Source organism: Myotis daubentonii, chromosome 1 (genome assembly GCF_963259705.1).
Source record: "Myotis daubentonii chromosome 1, mMyoDau2.1, whole genome shotgun sequence".
In the NCBI taxonomy this organism is placed as follows: domain Eukaryota; kingdom Metazoa; phylum Chordata; class Mammalia; order Chiroptera; family Vespertilionidae; genus Myotis; species Myotis daubentonii.
This window is the reverse complement of record NC_081840.1, coordinates 51,529,075-51,549,143: the sequence shown is the minus strand read 5'-3', so window position 1 is coordinate 51,549,143 and position 20,069 is coordinate 51,529,075. Positions and strand designations below refer to the sequence as shown.

The window sequence follows — 20,069 nt, the reverse complement described above, 5'->3', positions numbered from 1 at the left end:
GCTACCTGAAGGTGCTCCAACCCAAGCCAGACCAAGAACGCCATCATCAAAATCTCGGTCAGTGAAGACATAGGCCAAACAGTAGTCATCATGATTCTGCTCAGAATTCAATTCCAGAAACTTCTCCACACCAATATTTGGAAAACGAAAGGGATTTGTGGGGTCCTTCTCATCAGCAGTTGTATTGATCTAAAATTAAAAAAATAATTAATGTTAGCAGAGCCTTAGCATAAGTCTCTATTCACCTCCTTCTGAATCCACCTGAACAATATGTTTGGGGCCCCTGGGAAATTAGGCCTCAATTAAGGCTTCTGTGGTTGTACACACTACCTCCAAACCCCTTAGCTGATTTCAGAAGCCAAAAAGAAGAAAAGAAAGGCAAGGTGGAATGTGTTACATTTCTGAGCAAGTATTTAACAGAATCTTGAACACTTGGTAAGGAAAAACAAGTTCTTATTTCTAATCAAGTTCAGTTTCTAAATTCAATCATCTGAGCAAATCTCTTTTAGTGCGAAATCTCCTATATACTAGTATGGTGACAAGTATGAGAACATAAAACCCTGTATTTCAGCTAATCACTAGAACATAAAACAAACTTGGATCTTCCTTACAAGTTCAATTTTTTTCTCCTGAGTGTGGCAAAAAATTATATATATACATATATTTTACTGCCAATTCATTTCTCTTACTACTTCAGGCTGAGTTCCTCTAGAAAGTTTCTTTCTTTTTTAAAAGTATAAATTTTACTAGAGGCCTGATGCACAAAATTCATTCAAGAGTAGGCCTTCCTTCCCCCAGCTGCCGGCACCAGCTTCCCTCCAGCCACTGTCAGGCACCCAGGACCCGGGCTTCCCTCACAGCCCCAGCTTCGTCAGGAAGGACGTTCAGTCTAATTAGCATATTATGCTTTTATTATTATAGATTGATTTCAAAGAGGAAGACAGAGATAGAAATATCAATGATGAGAGAGAATCATTAATCAGCAGCCTCCTGCATGCCCCACACTGGGGATCGAGCCTGCAAACCGGGCATGTGCCCTGACCTGGAATTGAATCATGATCTCCTGGTTCATAGCTCGGTGCTCAACCACTGAGCAACACTGCCCAGGCTAGAATGTTTCTTTTGACACTAGCTATTAAACTCCCAGTACAGGTTCCTTCTTCACAATTTGAAGAATAATGGTATTCTGATAACAAACCTCTGCTAAACAAAAGCTTTCATTTATCAGCCTCTGCTTCATTTCAGAGGCCCCTATATGTCCTTTGAAGTCCTACAACAATCTGGCTTTCTTCAAATAAGTCAGAGAATTACATACAATATTGTTGCTAGACAGTAAAAACGGTAAGTATGATAGTAAACATTTTTTAGAAGGCAAACCTCAATCTACTAAAAATGTCAATAATAAAGGGAGGATATAAAAGCTAATAAAATAAGAATTACTGGTCTTTTTAGGATCTACAACTTTCAGTAAAACCAAGGGGCTTAGAAGCAGAATGGCAATTGCCTAAGGACTGATTTCAGAATATCTAACTTACCCATTAACAATTAACCAAAAAAGATCAGTTATGCTCATCTAACACACATACAAAAAAATCCAAAACAACCATGATATATCCTATCTAATAACGAGGGAATATGCTAATTGACCCTCACACCATCACAAAGATGGTGGCGCCCACAGCCAATGAGGGAATATGCTAATTGACTGCCCCGCCCTCAAAGATGGCGGCACCCACAGCCAATGAGAAAATATGCTAATTGACGGCCATGCCCTCAAACATGGCGCCCACAGCCAATGAGGGAATAGGCTAATTGACTGCCCCACCCTCAACAATGGCAGTGCCCACAGTCAATAAGGAGGGAATATGCTGACTGCCCCACCCTCAAAGATGGTGGTGCCCACAGCCAATAAGGAGTGAATATGCTAATTGATTGTCACACCATCAAAGATGGCGGCACCCACAGCTAATAACGAGGCTCACATAACCAGGGCTGGCCAAGGCTTGCACTGCCGGCAGTGGCTGGGGCGTCGCCTCCCCCTGATCGACGGGTCCCCTCCTGCCCCTGAGGGCTCCCAGACTGTGAGATGGGGAAGGCCGGGCTGAGGGACACCCCCCACCCCCAGTGCATGAATTTTCATGCACCTGGCCTCTACCATACATTATATATATGTATATATGTATATGTGTATATATGTATATATGTATATATGTATATATGTATATATGTATATATGTATATGTATGTGTATATGCATATGTATATGTATCCTATCTAATAAAGAGAAACATGGTAATTAGCCATACATCCGCTACCCTTCCCATTGGCAAATCAGGGAGATATGCAAATTAACTGCCAGCCAAGATGGTGGCCGGCAGCCAGGCAGCTTGAAGCAAACATGAGGCTTGCTTGCTTCAGTGACGGAGGACTCGAACGTTCCCCGCCTGCCGCTGCCGGCCTCTGAGCTTGCAGTTTGAAACATTGTTACAAATTTAGAAGCTAAACAAAACCCCAGAAACCTGCTTTCAGCCAGCCGGGGTCTCAGAGCTGGAGTTGAAACAGTGTTTCGATTATAGAACCCAAACAAACCAGATACCTGCTTTCAGCAGCTAAGGCCTAAGAGCTGGAGCCAAGCCTCAGAGCTAAAGCTGGCCCAGAATAAAAAAGAAAAAAGAAAAGAAAAAAAGGAGCAGTTGGGAGCTTCAGTCACCCGCCAGCCTGAAAACAGCCCTCAGCCCCTCACCCAGACTGGCCAGGCACCCCAGGGGGACCCCCACCCTGAAGGGTGTGTGACCAGCTGCAAACAGCCATCATCCGCTCACCCAGGCTGGCCAGGCACCCCAGTGGGGACCCCCACCCTGATCCAGGAAACCCTTCAGGGCAAACCAGCCGGCCCCCACCTATGCACCAGGCCTCTATCCTATATAGTAAAAGGGTAATATGCCTCCCAGCACCGGGATCAGCGGAGCCGCGAGGCCTCCCAGCACCGGGATCAGCGTGACGGGGCAGCGCCCAAACCCCCTGATCGCCCTGCGAATCTGTATGTGACAGGGGGCGGGGCCACAACCTCCCTATCCGCCCTGCTCTGTTCATGACAGGGGAAGGTGCCCCAACCCCCTGATCAGCCCTGCTCTGTGCCTGATAGGGGGAAGCTCCCCAACCCCCTGATCACCCTGCGGCTCTGTGTGTGACAGGGTGCGGCGCCCCAACCCCCTGATCGGCCCCGCTCTGTGTGTGTGACAGGGTGCGGCGCCCCAACCCCCACACCCCACGGGCCCTGCTCTGTGTGTGACGGGGTAGAGCCATAACCTCCCCATCGGCCCTGCCCTGAGTGTGATAGTGGCGGCGCCCCACCCCCTGATCGGCCCTGCTCTGTGGGTGATAGAGGGCGGCACCCCAACCGCCCCCCATGGGCCCTGCTCTGTGTGTGATGGGGTAGAGCCATAACCTCCCCATGGGCCCTGCCCTGAGTGTGACAAGGTGGGGCGCCCCAACCCCCTGATCCGCCCTGCTCTGTGTGTGACAGGGGGCTGTGCCCCAACTCCCCTATCGGCCTTACTCTGTGAGTAACAGAGGGGAGCTCCTCAACCCCCTGATCGGCCCTGCTCTGTGCATGACAGGGGGGAGCTCCCCAACCTCCTGATGGGCCCTGCTCTGTGCGTGACAGGGGGGAGCTCCCCAACCCCCTGTTCGACCCTGCTCTGTGCGTGACAGGGTAGGGAGCCCCAACCCCCCTAATGGGCCCTGCTCTATGAGTGACGGGGGCAGCGCCCCAACCCCCTGATTGGCCCTGCTCTGTGCGTGACAGGGGGTAGCGCCGCAACCTCCCCATTGACCCTGCCTTGAGTGTGACGGGGTGGTGCCCCAACCCCCCAGTCGGCCATACCCTGAGCATGACTGAGGGGGGCATCGCAACCTCCCGAACCACCCTGCTCTGTGCATGACAGGGGGCGGTGCCCCAACTCCCCAGTCAGCCCTGCTCTGAGCCCGACCAGGGGCTGCACCTAGGGATTGGGCCTGCCCTCTGCCACCTGGGAGCAGGCCTAAGCCAGCAGGTCGTTATCTCCCAAGGGGTCCCAGACTGCGAGAGGGCACAGGCGGGGCTGAGGGACCCCCCTCCCCCCAGAGTGCACAAATTTTTGTGCACCGGGCCTCTAGTATATGTATATATATGTATGCTAGAGACCCAGTGGACGAATTCGTGCACGGGTAGGGTCCCTCTGAGTGGCCTGCAGGGATCAGCCGAAACCCGCAGTCCAACGCCGCCTGCAGCTCCTACCTGCCGCTCCTGCTCATCTGTGTCTGCCGCGGGCTCATGCCCAATCAGTCCCTATCATGAGAAGCTCGCGCTTCCACAGCAGCGCTGGCGAGCCATGAGCCCTGCATCTGGCACCCACCCAAGGGGAGTGGACTGCGGGATCCGGCTGAAACTGGCTATCCGACATCCTCCAAGGGGTCCCGGATTGCGAGAGGGTGCAGGCCAGCCTGAGGTACCCCATCAATGCATCGTCAGGCTGGGGAGGAACCGCGGGGAGGGCTCCAGGGCATGTCTGGCCCATCTCGCTCAGTCCCAATTGGCCAGACCCCAGCAGCAAGCTAACCTAAAGTCAGAGCATCTACACCCTGGTGGTTAGTGCACATCACAGCAACTGGTCAACTGTCTACCCCCTGGTGGTCAGCGCATGTCATACTGTCTAGTAAACCCTGACTAGAAATGGAACTGTGACCTCCTGGTTCATAAGTCCAGGTTCAACCCCTAAGCCATGCCAGCTGGGCTAGATTTTACTCTTAAATCATAAACCCAGGTATCCCTTCTGTATGTGCACATATGAATGTGTGTGTATAAAAGCCAAGAGTAAAGATAAACTGCATCAGTAAATACAATGTAAACTATTGCATGCATAAAAAGCAAGCCTTCTTCTTTATGTAAACACTAGGAGACTAGCGTGCAATTCGAAATCGCGCAGCGCCCACCCACCTGCAAGCCCTGCCTTGACACCCAAACCTGTCCAGGCAGAGCTCCAGCATGCCTGGCCCAGCCCCCAAACCTTCTGGCCTTTCCTGGTCGCTTCAAGCCCCGCCCTTAGTCCCTCGAGTCACCTCGGGCTGGTCCTGCCTTCTCTGGGCGCCTCCCCGCTTCCACCCAGTCTCTGGAGAAATGCATCGGCTCTGCCCCATCATGGCGCAGGAGGAGAGCATGGAAGCCTGCTGCTTGCTGCGCTATGCTCCTTCCCCTGGCAGTTGGGTCATGGGGCACTCAGAGTGCAAGCAGTGGGTGGCGAAGGACTAGTGAGGGGGGTGCTATGGGCTCTCACCACTGCCCTCCCCGGCACGGGATGGTCCCGCCTCCTCCGGGCGCCTCCCTGCTTCCACCCCATCTCCAGAACAACGCCCCAGCTAATATGCTAATGACCTAGTCGTTACCCGTTACAGAGCATCGACCATTAGCATATTAGCTCTTTATTAGTATAGATCAGGGGTCCTCAAACTACGGCCCGCAGGCCACACGCGGCCCGCCAAAAACATTTATCCGGCCCGCCGGGTGTTTTTGCCGCCGCTGCCTGTCCTGCTTATCAGTAGCCAACTCGTCCCGGGCCCGCAGTGCACATGTGTGGAATGTCTGAGGGACAGTGAACTGGCCCCTGTTTAAAAAGTTTGAGGACCTCTGGTATAGATGGTCCTGATGTTTCTTTTTTTTAACGTATTTAACTATTAAAACTCCTTACTCAAAAAAACAATTAAAAATAAATAAATAAAACTCCTTACTCTTATGCGTTTCACCATGAAACTGATGTTACGAATTCCGGAGAAGTCTGTGGTCTGATAAATTGTATCAATCGCTTTAACATGACTGGATATCTACAGATTCAAAAAAAAAAAAAGAAAAACATTTTAGGCACAATGTGAAAATGTGAAAAAGACTGAATTCCCATCTCCCAAATCAAGAATTATTCATGTTCCACCACATTCAAATTTTAAAATGTCTACACCATATACCAGATGAAAGAATGAAACAGATTAGTGATTGGAGCTAAAAGGGAAGATTCTGTGCTTTTCCAGATTCTGGTCCCAATCAAATCTGCATTCTTCTCAGCTATATAAAATTTTGTTTCCTCAATCCATCCTATCATATGACACCTTTACGCCTATTCACATGCTGTTCTCTAATGCCTAGGACATCATCCTTCAGTTTCAGTTCAGCTCAAACATCTCTGAGAACTTCCCTGGTACTATCAGGACACTCAGTTATTCTCTGACTTTGGTCTTTCTAATGCTGCACTAGTACAGTTTGGGTTGTTGCTTTTTCTGTAAGTTTTGGGCTTTTTTTCCCCACACTTTTTTAAAATTCATTTTCATTTTTTTGTTTTGTTGACCATTTACTATATACGAGACACTGTTTTAGGTGCTAGGGATATAATGGTAAACAAAATAGAAAAAGTCCCTATAAATTTACAGAAATTTATTTGCCAGGGTGATGGAGGGGAATAATAAAAAGACAAATAAGATGTTCAAATTTTGCTAAATTCTAGGAAGAGATTAACATGGTAATAGAATACAAAATAATACTCTGTTTATCTACCTATCAACTAAACTCTCTGGCTTCTAAACCACTCTGTACATAACCTTCCCATCTTCATTTACAAAAAGCACTTGCTACCATTTATGTAAAATATTACATATATGTAATATTGTATATACATATATAGGGTGTCCCCCAAAAAATGTATACACAAAATATCTGTAGATTCTATTACATTTTGAAAATGGAATATTTCTTAAAACACTGCCTTTATAATTATTCAAAGTATGTATTACATTTTTTGGGACACCCTGTATATATACTGTTTTCAAATAAATTATATAAACATACAATAGTTAAGAAGAAGCATTAACAATGATGATTTCAAAAGTAGTCTAAGTAACCAAACATTGATAAAGAAAGTTCTAACAGTGCTGACAGATTACATTAAAAAGTCATGCTGCCTAACCTCAATTTGGCCTAGAAACCTTCTGAGTCTATGCCATTCTCAACAGTGGTGGTTCAAACATTTCTCCACAGGTTATTATATTTCATACTTTACTGACGTCCCATCTTTATCCACCTATCCCTTCCTTAAAGGGTAACTTCTCTTTATTCCTGACCCAAGTCCTTACTGGATCTTCAAGATCATTTTTCACATCATTTTTTTTTCTCTTATATCTTACACTGCTTCCCTACTGTATTATTTCTTCTTCCAACCAACTTCTCTTGTAATCCCTACTTCCTTTTCACTCCCAAATATTATTGTAAGTCACCATATTTTTCACATTCCGTAGAATCTCACTGCCAACCCATTCCTTACTGTTTGCAATGTTTCCACCTTCACAATTCCATTGAGAGCATGACTAAAGATCATCAATAATCTCTAGTAACTGAAAACCAACTACATTTTGTACCTGTTCTCTTATGCCTAGGGTATCATCCTTCACACTCAGCTCAGCTCAAACATCTATATACCATCTTCTTAAAAAAGTCATTCTAGAAAATTTCTATTGAGGAGAAACCAAGATGGCGGCATAGGTAAACACCAGAAATTGCCAAACACAACCACTTCAAAAATACAACTAAAAGACAAAACGGACACCATCCAGAACCACAGGAAAGCTGGCTGAGTGGAAATTCTACAACTACAAGAAAAGAGAAAAGCACACTGAGACTCAGAGGAGGTGCAGAAGTAAAGTGCAGAGGTATGGAGGCGCATGTGGAAAGGGCTGGCAACTGAGGACGCGGTTGTCTTTTTAAATTGAGAGGGAGTCTCAAGCTCCCAACTGCTCTGAACTCCAGTTCCGGGCTAGTCTCTGCAGACCCAGACTCATATGGGGAGAAACTGGACTGTCTGTCATCAGGTGGAATTCAAGGGTGGCTTTCTCTCAGAGGTGTTTGTGGCGATTACCGCAGGACACTGAGACCCAGGGCCTCTTAGGGCAGGGCTGAGGATAAGCCATAGCTGTTTGCTCCACCCTGTTGACTTCCCGAGACCCTGCCCCACCCAAGCTGTGCACAGAAGCTTTTGCATATGAATGACCTGGCCCTTTGCAATCTAAAATTACCTAACAAACTGCAGCTGAGTCAGAGAGACCCAGAACATCCAAAAGAAGGCCCAAGGCCCCACAGAAGCTTGCATTGCTTCACAGCTAGGCCTCATCTGGGCACCCCCAAACCCCAAACAAAGAAGTGGAATCTTCAGATCTCTCCGTAGCTCCTGCTGGGTAGCCTCAGGAAGAGGCTAAATTAGCACCTCCTTAGATCCAAGAGCCAGTGTACCCAGTGGTCAGAGGGGGACCATCCAGATTACAACTCCTCAGATCCATAAGGGACACATTCAGGGGGCAGACTCAGTGAGCACCAAAGCCCCACTGAAGCAAGTCTTGCCCCAGACAGGTGTCTCCAGCAGAGAAGTTCTCCCACTGTAGACAAAGCTCATTCTCACAGCCAAATGGCCTGGAGGTCAATTCCTACCAGTGATACCTACAACAATCAAGGCTGAACTACAACAAGACTGTGCACACAGCCCACAAAGAGGTGCACCAGGAGTGTTCACCTCAGGTAATTGGGGAGGCTGAGCCACTGGGCCCTATGGGACACTCAGCACACAAAGCCACTCTATCAACACAGGGAAGCATAAAAAATTCGAAGACAAAGAAACAGGTCACAAATGACAGAAATGGAGGAAAGAAAACTACTGGATATAGAGTTCAAAACCACGGTTATAAGGTTACTCAAGAATCTTCTAGAAACCACCGATAAATTTAGTGAGACCCTCCATAAATCTAGTGAGACCCATGAGGATATGAAAAAGGACCAAATAGAAATTAAGAATACACTGACTGAAATAAAGGATATTATACAGAGATCCAACAGAAGACTAGAGAATCCCAAGAATCAAGTCAACGATTTGAAATATGAAGAAACAAAAAACACCCAACCGGAAAAACAAAAAGAAAAAAGAATCCAAAAATATCAAGATAGTGTAAGGAGCCTCTGGGATAACTTCAAGCGTACCAAGATCTGAATTATGGGGGTGCCAGAAGATGAGAGAGAGCAAGATATTGAAAACCTATTTGAAGAAATAATGACAGAAAACTTCCCCTACCTGCTGAAAGAAATAGACTTACAAGTCCAGGAAGCACAGAGAACCCCAAACAAAAGAAATACAAAGAGGACCACTCCAAGACACATCATAATTAAAATGCCAAGAACAAAAGACAAAGAGAGAATCTTAAAAGCAGCAAGAGAAAGAAACTCAGTTACCTACAAGGGAGTACCCATACAACTGTCAACTGATTTCTCAACAGAAACTATGCAGGCCAGAAGGGAGTGGCAAGAAATATTCAAAGTGATGAACAGCAAGAACTACAACCAAGATTACTTTACCCAGAAAAGCTATCATTCAGAATTGAAGGTCAGATAAAGAGCTCCACAGATAAGAAAAGGCTAAAGGAGTTCATCACCACAAAACCAGTATTATATGAAATGCTTAAAGGTATCCTTTAAGAAGAGGAAGAAGAAGAAAAAGGTAAAGATAAAAATTATGAACAACAAATACATATCTATCAACAAGTGAATCTAAAAATCAAGTGAATAAATAATCTGATGAACAGAATAAACTGGTGAATATAATAGAATCAGGGGCATAGACAGGGAGTGGACTGACAATTCTCGGGGGGAAAGGGGTGTGGGGGTGTGGGAAGAGACTGGACAAAAATCGTACACCTATGTATGAGGACGGGGGGCGGGGGGGTAAGGGCAGAGGGTCGGGTGGGAACCGGGTGGAGGGGAGCTATGGGGGGAAAAAAGAGGAACTATAATAATCTGAACTATAAATATTTAATTAAAAAAAAAAGAAATAGTCACACATGTGGACAAAGATATGTAATGTATAGATATAAATATTTATCTATATACATTTGCAACCAATTAAAATTAAGATAGAACTACAAAAAAAAAGTCATTCTACTTTTTTCCACCATTATTGAGGTATAATCCTATATAATAAAGAGGAAATATACAAATTGACCATCATGCCCTCACAAGATGGCTGCCTACGACCAGGCCAGCAGGGGGGTTAGTGAGGAATGACCAAACAACTGAACAGCAGGCTACATAGGGTGACCAGGCCAGCGGGGGGGGGGGGGGGGGGGCCATGAGGGGAGACCAGGCCAGCAGGGGGGGACAGTTAGGGTCAACCAGGCTGGCAGAGGGGGGCAGGTGGGGGCAACCAGGCTGGCAGGGGGAGCAGTAAGGGGTGACCAGGCTGGCATTGGGGGGCAGTTAGGAGCAACCAGGCCGGCAGGATGCGGGCAGTTAGGGGCGACCAGGCAGGCAGCCAGGTGAGCGATTATTGTGAGAGGGACGTCCGATTGCTGGTTTAGGCCCGATCCCTAGAATCGGGCCTAAACCGGCAGTTAGACATCCCCCAAGGGGTCCCAGATTGGAGAGGGTGCAGGCTGGGCTAGGCATGAATTTTGTGCACTGGGCCGCGTTAATAAATAAAACTGTAAGATATTTAAATATCTTGATATATACGTGTACATTGAGAATTCCTGCCATCTAACACATTTCATCATTCTCTTTGATATCTCTGTAAGATGACACTATTGGCTGTGCATTTTGCTTTGAAACTTTGTTTCTAACTTGGCTAATTATTTAATACTTCCTCTTTAACTCTTATGTTTTAGCACATTGCTTCTCTTCCTCATTCTATTCACTATATATAGATATTCTTTCCCAGTTTCTTCCCTTTTGATTTCATTCTTTCCCTTTCATTCTCTCTCCTTTTAATGTACCACCTATATCTCCTTTATGCCAAGAAATTCCATGCAAAAAGTTCAAACCTCTCCTAAGTTCCAGTTCTATATTTTCAATATCCTAATGGAATTACTACCTGGCTTTTAGACATATCTAAAATTAAGCACATCAACACCACCAAAATGAATTCACCAGTTATACAATGGCACGTTCATTCTCAGTCTCAAATCCTTAAAGTCAAAAGGTATCTCACTGGATACCTTCAACATGAGAACATATTGAAGGGTATATCTAAATACTTTATACTTTAAAAAGGATTAAGGCACAAATGCAAATAATAAGGTAACTTAGAAAGTGCTAAGTACAATGGGTATACAGAACAGAAATTAAATACTTCTTATTGAAACAATTCCTCTATCTTTCCCTCTATTAAAACCACAATTGAAATTCAATCCTCTTTTCAAAGCTAAGCTCCAGTGTCATCTCCTTCATGAAATCATTTTCTTACACCTCTCTTTTGAATGACACAAATATCTTAACTGGTCTTTCAGCTATCTGTATAGTTATCTTACATATTTCATCATATCATAATTGAAAATACATACTTTTTATTTTTCCAAAATGAGATATGTGCTAACTTTAATTTTAGAGGAAAATATAGCTATTACAATACAAGAGCTCCTAAAATAGTAGGAAAATTATAAGTACCTGAGCAATCACGGCTTCTCGTGTCCCATAATATTTAAAGAATAGATGATCAGTCTGAATATAAAGCTGACAAGTATTTTTTTCAGCTAAAGTTGTACGTTTTTTCCTCAAGAGTTCTGGACCATTATTAACAGCATGTTCTTTAGGTGTCTGTCAAAAAGAGAGTCATTTCTAATCATTAGCATGCTTCACTAATATAATTTTATATAGTATACTTTAAAAACAATTTCATATTCTGCTTTATTATGAGTAGACATTATAAAAAAATTCATATTATAAACAAGAGTACACATTATAAAATATTTCATATCCTGCTTTATTATGTAACATCATAGACATTTCCCCATGCCATTAAAAATTCTTCATAAACATCACTTTCAGACTCATAACATCTACTGCATAGATGTATTATTCAAGAGATTCTTTCACTTTTACACATTTTCAAAATATAACTTTTAATATGTAATCATTTGAATATAAAGCAAGTCTTATAGTAGTTTATAATACTTTGATATCTTCTTCCACCTCACCTCTATAAACCCAATGTATTACCTACCCGTCAAAATTTGGCTCCTAAATACCTAAGAAACCTGTCTCCATCACATTAGTCCAAACTACCATCACTTATTACCTAGAGTACTAGAATAAAAACAATGTAATCTATCCACATCCACTATTAGCCTTTAATGTATTCTCTATACTGTAATCTTTTCAAAATGCAAACTTGAAAATATTACTTACCTCTATAATATATTTCAATGACTTCCCATTGCTTTACGGATAAAGTCCTAAATTCTGTATATGCCATCAAATAAGTACTGCAGACTCTAATTACCTGTCCAGTTTCTTCCCATTCCATATTATTTCACAGACAGACCCTATTGTATTACCCAACTCTAGCCCTCTTTCCAATCCTCCAACACACAGTCTGTCTCCTGCCAGTCCTCGCACATGCTGATGCTACCTCTCCTGATCTAACATCTTCTTTCAGACTTAGCGAAGGTCAATTCATCCATTATACCACCTCATAAAACCATGTAACCATGTCCTTACATAGAGTAATCTTACAATTTACTGTGTGGTTATTTGATTAACTTCTATCCCCACCCCAACACCTATTACTTCATGAATTCTAGAAAAAAGACACTTATCTCTGTTTGCTTATCACTAAACTAGAGTCAAAGTGCACAAATTCGTGCACGGGTGGGGTCCGGCCGGCCAGGACCAGCGGGGACGAGGTGACACAGGAGGTTGGTTGCTGGCCCCACCCCCTATTGAGGTGGTGGGGAGCCAATCGGGCCAGTTGGTTTCCACAGTGCACGTCACAGCAACCAGTTATCCTGGTCATTCCGTTGTTCCAGTCGCTTGGCTTTTATATCTATAGATTGTTCTCACCTAACGCACACTTGGCAGGCAAACTGAATGCTCAAATCAGTAGTATTTGTTTAAAGAATTACCACTGCAATTGAATCCAAATACTTAAACAATTGTTGACATGTAAAAGAACCATTTTAAATGAATTTTGATGAAATAATAATAGAGAATTCAAATTAAATTCTTGAGATACACTTATAATGCTATGAATTTCCCTCTTAGGACTGCTATCACTGTGTCTCATAGATTTTTGGTTGTTGTATGTTTTCAGGTCACTTTTGATTTCTTCCTTGATCTCACTGTCAACCCATTCATTGTTTAGTAGCATGTTATTTAGCCTCCATGTCTTTGTGTGTTTTTCAGTTTTTTCCTTGTGATAAAGTCCTATTTTCATACCATTATGGTCAGAGAAGATGCCTGATATGACTTTAATCTTCTTAAATTTATTGAAATGTGTTTTGTGTCCTAACATGTGATCTATCCAAGAAAATGTTCTATGAGCACATGAAAAGAATGTATATTCTGCTGCTTTGGGGTGAAATGCTCTTTTTTTTTTAATATATATATTTTATTGATTTTTTACAGAGAGGAAGGGAGAGAGATAGAGAGTTAGAAACATCGATGAGAGAGAATCATCAATCAGCTGCCTCCTGCACATCTCCCACTGGGGATATGCCCGCAACCCAGGTACATGCCCTTGACAGGAATCGAACCCAGGACCTCTCAGTCCGCAGGCCGACGCTCTATCCACTGAGCCAAACCGGTTTGGGCGGGGTGAAATGCTCTTAAGATATCAATTAAATTCATCTGACCTAGTATGTCATTTAAGACCACTGTTTCCTTGTTGATTTTCTGTCTGGAAGATCTATCCAGTCAATGGAGTGATAAAAACCCCCTACAATGAGTTTATTACTGTCAATCTCTCCCTTTATGTTCATCAAGATTTGCTTTACATATTTAGGTACTTCCATGTTGAGTGCATAAATGTTTACAAGTGTTATATCCTCTTGTTGGATTGCTCCCTTTATCACTATATAGTGTCCTTTTTTGTCTCCTACTATAGCCTTTGTTTAAAAGTCTATTATGTCAGATGTAAGTATTGCTACCCCAGCATTTCCCCCTTTCCATTTACATAAATTATCTTTATCCACTCCTTCTATATAAAAATTTTAAATGAGAAAAAATGTCCTTTATATTTACCTACATATTTACTATGTTATGCTCTTCACTTCTTTGCATAGATCTATATTTCTATCTCTCATTCTTTTTCTACCTGAAGAACTTCCTTTAACAATTCTTGTAGTGTAAATCTCTTACAAATTCTCTCAGCCTGTTTGTGTGAAACAGATCTTTAATTTGCCCTCATTCTTGAAAATTATTTTACAAAATATAGAATCCTAGTTTAGTAGTTTTTCCCCCAGCACACTTTGAAGATGTCATTATGTAATCTTCAGTTGGCACTGTGTAATGAGAAGCCAGAAGTTATTCTTACAGTTGTTTCCCTGGATATAAATGTGTCTTCTTTTCTCTAGCTGCTTTTATTTATGGTTTTCTCATTTTCAGTGGTTTCCAATAATTTGACTGTAATATGCCCTAGTACAGTTTTCCTTGTGTTTATCCTACCTGGGTTTCATTGAGATTCCTGGGCCATGAATTTTGGAGACATTAATATTTCAAATATTTTTCCTGTATCCGCTGTCCCAGGACTCCAATTATTTTCTCTTTGTGCTTAGCTCTGGATAGTTTCTATTTTTTACTGTCCTTTATTTACCCATGTTGCCTTCTGCAGTAAATAATCTGCTCTTAAGCCTATCCATTAAATTTCAATTAAGAAAATGTACTTTTCAGTTCTACAAGTTACATTTAGTTCTTTATTATAATTTCGATTATCTCCTCTGTTTTTAGATTTTTCTGTTATTCTTTGAATGTATTTATAACCATTATCTTAAGTCCTTCTGTGTTAATGCCTATAATTTCTGGTTCTGTTTTTATCTGGGTGGCTTTTCTCCTGATTATAGATCACATTTTTCAACTTTTTGTCACCTAGTAATATTTTATGAATACTGGACTCTGTTAATGTTACATTATTGAGTATCTGCATTCTGTGTACTCTTTCTTCATTGCTAATCCTCACCCTAAAATATTTTTTCCCATTGATTTTTAGAGAGAGTGGAAAGGAGGCAGGGAGGAGGAAAGAGAGACACATTGATGTGAAAGACACATCGATCCATTGCCTCCTGCACATACCCCAACCGCGGCCAGGGATCAAACCCACAACCCAGGTACATGTCCTTGTCCAGGAATCAAATCCAGAATCCTTCAGTGCTCGGGCCAGCACTCTAACCACTGTGCAAAACTGGCCAGGGCTATGTACTCTTTTAACAAGAGTTTTTATTGAACTTTGTTCTGACAGACAGTTAATTTACCTGAAAGTCAATTTGATCTTTTTGGAGTTTAGTTTTTCCACTTAGTTAGGGCAGGTCTCCAGTAGCTTTTAACTCTAGGGTGAAATTAGCCTTACTCTTAATATGGCTTGGGATCTCTACAAAGTATAATTTCTAATAGTACATTGATTCCACAGTAGTTTTCTTTCTCTGGTAGTTTCCTCATAGAATTTCACCCTATGCATGTATAGCTTAGTATTCATCTAAAACTAAAGGAAACACTTGTGCAGATATCTGGAGCTTTTTCTAGGTGTAGCTGTCTCCTGTCAAACTCTGCCTACTTGAACTTTGACCTGTCTCTTCAACTCAGTAAGATTGCTGTGCACTTTTTGCTCTTGTTGCAATCCCCTTCCCTGTGACACACCTGAAATTTTGCCTCGTCATGAAGTCAGGAAAATCAGAGATATTTATATTTCCCTCTCAACATCGCATCCTGTACTGCCTGCTTCCAATGTTTGAAAACAACTGTTTCATATATTTTGTTTAGTTTTCGTGTTTTCTACAAGAAAGCTATGTGGATACCCATTATTCAATCATAACTGGAAAGGGAAATCTTTACTTAATATTTTTACTAAAAGTTTCAATGTTTTCATTTTAGACATTTAATACTTTAATCTATCTGAAGTTTTGTTTTAAATAAGAGATAGAGATCCAACTTCATCTTTTTCTAAATGGTTAAACATTAGAAAAGTATTTCTGGCTCCATTTTTTCTGGCTCCATTTATTCAACCATCTTCACTTTTCCTCACTGATTTGAGATTCTAACTCTACCAAATAACAAAGTTTCATATCTGCATTTGTTTTCATCTCTATGTTAAGATTATACTCTCATTTATTATAATAATTTTTAATCCCTTCTAGGGCAACTCCCTCTTGCCTGTTCATCACCTTTAGATTGGCCCTACTTCTTCTTAGTCGTTACTTTTCTGTATAGCATTTTAGACCCATCTAAGTGCTGTGAATAACCCTTTTGTAATTTGCATCAAAATTATATTTAATCTATTAATCAACACGGAAAAATTAATATTTTTTGATATACTAGAGGCCCGGTGCACAAAAATTTGTGCACTCGGAGGGGGGGCCCTCAGCCCAGCCTGTGCCCTCTCCCAGTCTGGGACCCCTTTGGGGATGTCCACCTGCTGGCTTAGGCCCACTCCCGGGGGATCCGCCCTAAGCTGGCAATCAGACATCCCTCTGGTAGCCCAGGAGCCCTCGGGGGATGTCCACTTGCCAGTGGGGAGCAGGCCTAAGCTGCAGTCGGACATCCTTAGCGCTGCTGAGGAGGCAGGAGAGGCTCCCGCCATCAATGCTGTGCTGGCAGCCATAAGCCTGGCTTGTGGCTGAGCAGAGCTCCCCCTGTGGGAGCACAGTGACGACCAGGGGCAGCTTCTGCATTGAGCGTCTGCCCCCTGGTGGTCAGTGTGTGTCATAGTGACCAGTTACTCCCAGTCGTTCTGCTGTTAGGGTCAATTTGCATATTACCCTTTTATTATATGCCTGGTGCATGGGTGGGGGCTGGCTGGTTTGCCCTGAAGGGTGTCCGGATCAGGGTGGGGGTCCCGTTGGGGTGCCTGGCCAGCATCGGTGAGGGGCTGAGGGCTGTTTTCAGACTGACCACACCCCCTTCAGGGTGGGGGTCCCTACTGGAGTGCCTGGCTAGCTTGGGTAAGGGGCTGAGGGCTGTTTTCAGACTGGCCACACCCCCTTCAGGGAGGGGAGTCCTGCTGGGTACCTGGCCAGGCTAGGTGAGTGGCTGATGGCTGTTTGCAGGCTGGCCACAGCCCCTTCAGGGTGGGGGTCCCCGCTGGGGTGCCTGGCCAGCCTGGGTGAGGGGCTGATGGCTGTTTGCAGGCTGGCCACGGCGCCCAGCCACCCAAGCTCCCAGTGGAGGCTGGCTGGAAGCAGGTATCTGGGATTTATTAATCTTCTATAATTGAAACTTTGTTGCCTTTAGCGGAGACCACAGACGGCCAGGGCAGGCAGGAAGCTTGGCTTCCTCCATCGCCAGGGCAACCAAGCCTCCTACTTGCTCCAGCTCCATGGCTGCCAGCCGCCATCTTTGTTAGGTTGATTTGCATATAGCCACTCTGATTGGCTGGTGGGTGTGGCTTGGGGCATATCGAAGTTATGGTCAATCTGCATGTTTCTCTTTTATTAGATTATTTTTCCATTAACAAGGTATGTCTCTCCATTTACTTAAAATTAATCTTGCCTGGCCACAGTGGCTCAGTGGTTGAGAATCTCATGGTTCAATTCCTGGTCAGTGCACATGCGCGGGTTGAGGGCTCAATCCCCAGTGGGTCGTGCAGGAGGCAGCCAATCAATGATTCTCTCATCATTGATGCTTCTCTCTCTCTCTCTCTCTCTCTCTCTCTCTCTCTCTCTCTCTCTCTCTCTCTCTCTCTCTCTCCCTTCCTCAATAATAATATATTTATAAATAAATAAATAGCCCTGGCTGGTTTGGCTCACTGGATAGAGCGTTGGCCTGGGGACTGACGGGTCCCAGGTTCGATTCCGGTCAAGAGCATGTACCTTGGTTGCGGGCACATTCCCAGTAGGGGGTGTGCAGGAGGCAGCTGATCGATGCTTCTCTCATTGATGTTTCTAACTCTCTATCCCTCTCCCTTCCTCTCCGTAAAAAATCAATAAAATATATTTTTAAAAAATAAAGTAATCTTAACACATCTTATATAGCTTCATAATTTTCCTTAATTAGGTCTTATAATTCTTTGTTATATTTATTCTTCAATACATGATATTCTTGATACTATTAACAATGTCTTCTCTTTTGTTACATTTCTGATAGTCTATTACTGGATATAGAGAAATGTGACCTAGCCCTAGGTGGTCTGGCTCAGTGGATATAATATTGGCCTGCAGACTGAAGAGTCCCAGGTTCGATTCCGGTCAAGAGCACATGCCCGGGTTGCGGGCTCAATCCCCAATGGGGGGTATGCAGGGGGGGGTGCAGGGGGTGTGTCTCTCTCCCTCTCCCTTCCTCTCTGAAATCAATAAAAATATATTTAAAAAACAAACAACAAAAAGAGAAATGTGACCTATTTTTGTATATTAACTTTATATCTAGCCACTGTTAAACTCTGCTATATCTAGAAATCTGTAGTCTTGTCCTCTCCACATTGCTGACACTTAGTACAAATCATTTTTCTACTGAATAACTACAGTAACTTCTAATTAGTCTCCTAGTCTCTAATCTTACACCCCACCCTAGGGTTAAAAATTATTTACCAGTCTTACTATCTCTCTGGCCTTTAATAATCTCTAATACCTCTGAGGTATGTAGACATATCTCAGAGATATTACAGGTTCGGGACCAGACCACCATCAATAAAGTGAGTATAGCAATAAAGCGAGTCTTCATCTTTTTGTTAGTGGAGGGTCTTGCCTTCATTTGGTAAAAAACAACATCTGTGAAGTGCAATAAAACAAAGTATGCCTGTATACTGCCTTTCCACCTATTCATGCCCAACCTCACTCTTACTTATTTTTTTAGTGTATGACTACTGTGCTCCTATGTATAGAGCAGGGGTCCTCAAACTGCAGCCCGCCGAAAACATTTATCCGGCCCGCCGGGTGTTTTTGCCGCCGCTGCCTGTCCTGCTTATTAGTAGCCGACTCATCCGGGGCCCGCAGTGCGCATGTGTGGAATGTCTGAGGGACGGTGAACTGGCCCCCTGTTTAAAAAGTTTGAGGACCTCTGGTATAGAGCATCATCCTATACTTAATCCTCTTCTATCCCTTACCCTCAATTGTAACTCTGTGTCTCCAAGTAAATGATAAACTTTTTGAGGATAAATCTTTGTCTTAGTCTCCACATATTTCTAGAACCAGCAGTCTCTGACAATATAACAGATCAATACATAGTTTTCAATGAATGCAAGAATAAAATCTCACTTATACTTGAAAGTCCCACCTGAAACAGAATTGTTTGTGCATGTTGCAGATCAAGAAACACACAAATCTGCATTTGTATCTCAAGTAGCTCAAGAAACATTACTCTAGCCTACTACTTTTAGAAAGGATGTCTAAACTACATGAAAAATGTTTTATCATAAAAATATTTTTATTTTCATTTTAAACTTGCTTTGAATTATTTTTTTTAAGAGAGAGGGAGAGAGGGAGAGGGGGAGAGGGGGGAGAGGGGGAGGGGGGAGAGGGGGAGAAGGGGAGAGGGGGAGAGGGAGTGGGAGAGAAACATCGATGTGAAAGAGAAACATGGATCAGTTGCCTCCCACACGCGCCCCAATGCGGGCACAAACCTGAAAACCTGGGCAAATGCCCTGACTGGGAATCAAGTCCACCACCTTTTGTTGTATGGGAGGACGTTCCAACCAACTGAGCCACACTGGCCAGGGCTAAACTTATGTTTTAAATAACTATAAACCTATCCCTTATTACAGGAAAAAGGAGATCAAAAAAAGAATAAAAGAACAACAGTCAAATGGCAAAATATCTTACAATTAAAATATCAACAGCACTGTGATTATTATTAGGGTGGCTAATGATCTCAGTTTGCTTAAAGACACGTGACTTTCAGTGTTAAACTGGGAAGTCCGAGTCAAACAAGGGGAAGTTGACCAGTCTAATTTTAATATTAATACAAAGAGTTACATTTATAGAAAACACAAGTTCAAACTGATTGGTTTTTAAATTAAGACTCACTATGTTTCGGACATATAATGTAATGTTAATGAGACACACAGATTTGTTTCAAATCTCAGCACTATGTCTTTATT

The 20,069-nt window shown here is 43.2% G+C and overlaps 1 protein-coding gene across 1 annotated transcript in view; it reads right to left on the bottom strand.

Annotated features, from left to right (window-relative positions):
* Positions 1 to 20,069, bottom strand: part of ADAM10 (ADAM metallopeptidase domain 10) — a 168,489-nt gene that overhangs the window by 53,985 nt on the left and 94,435 nt on the right. The window contains exons 6-8 of the mRNA XM_059699958.1: positions 11,498 to 11,647; positions 5,767 to 5,859; positions 6 to 189 (exon numbers count right to left, since the gene is read on the bottom strand). Coding sequence (XP_059555941.1) covers positions 6 to 189; positions 5,767 to 5,859; positions 11,498 to 11,647 — 427 coding nt within the window. The remainder of the gene's footprint in view (positions 1 to 5; positions 190 to 5,766; positions 5,860 to 11,497; positions 11,648 to 20,069) is intronic.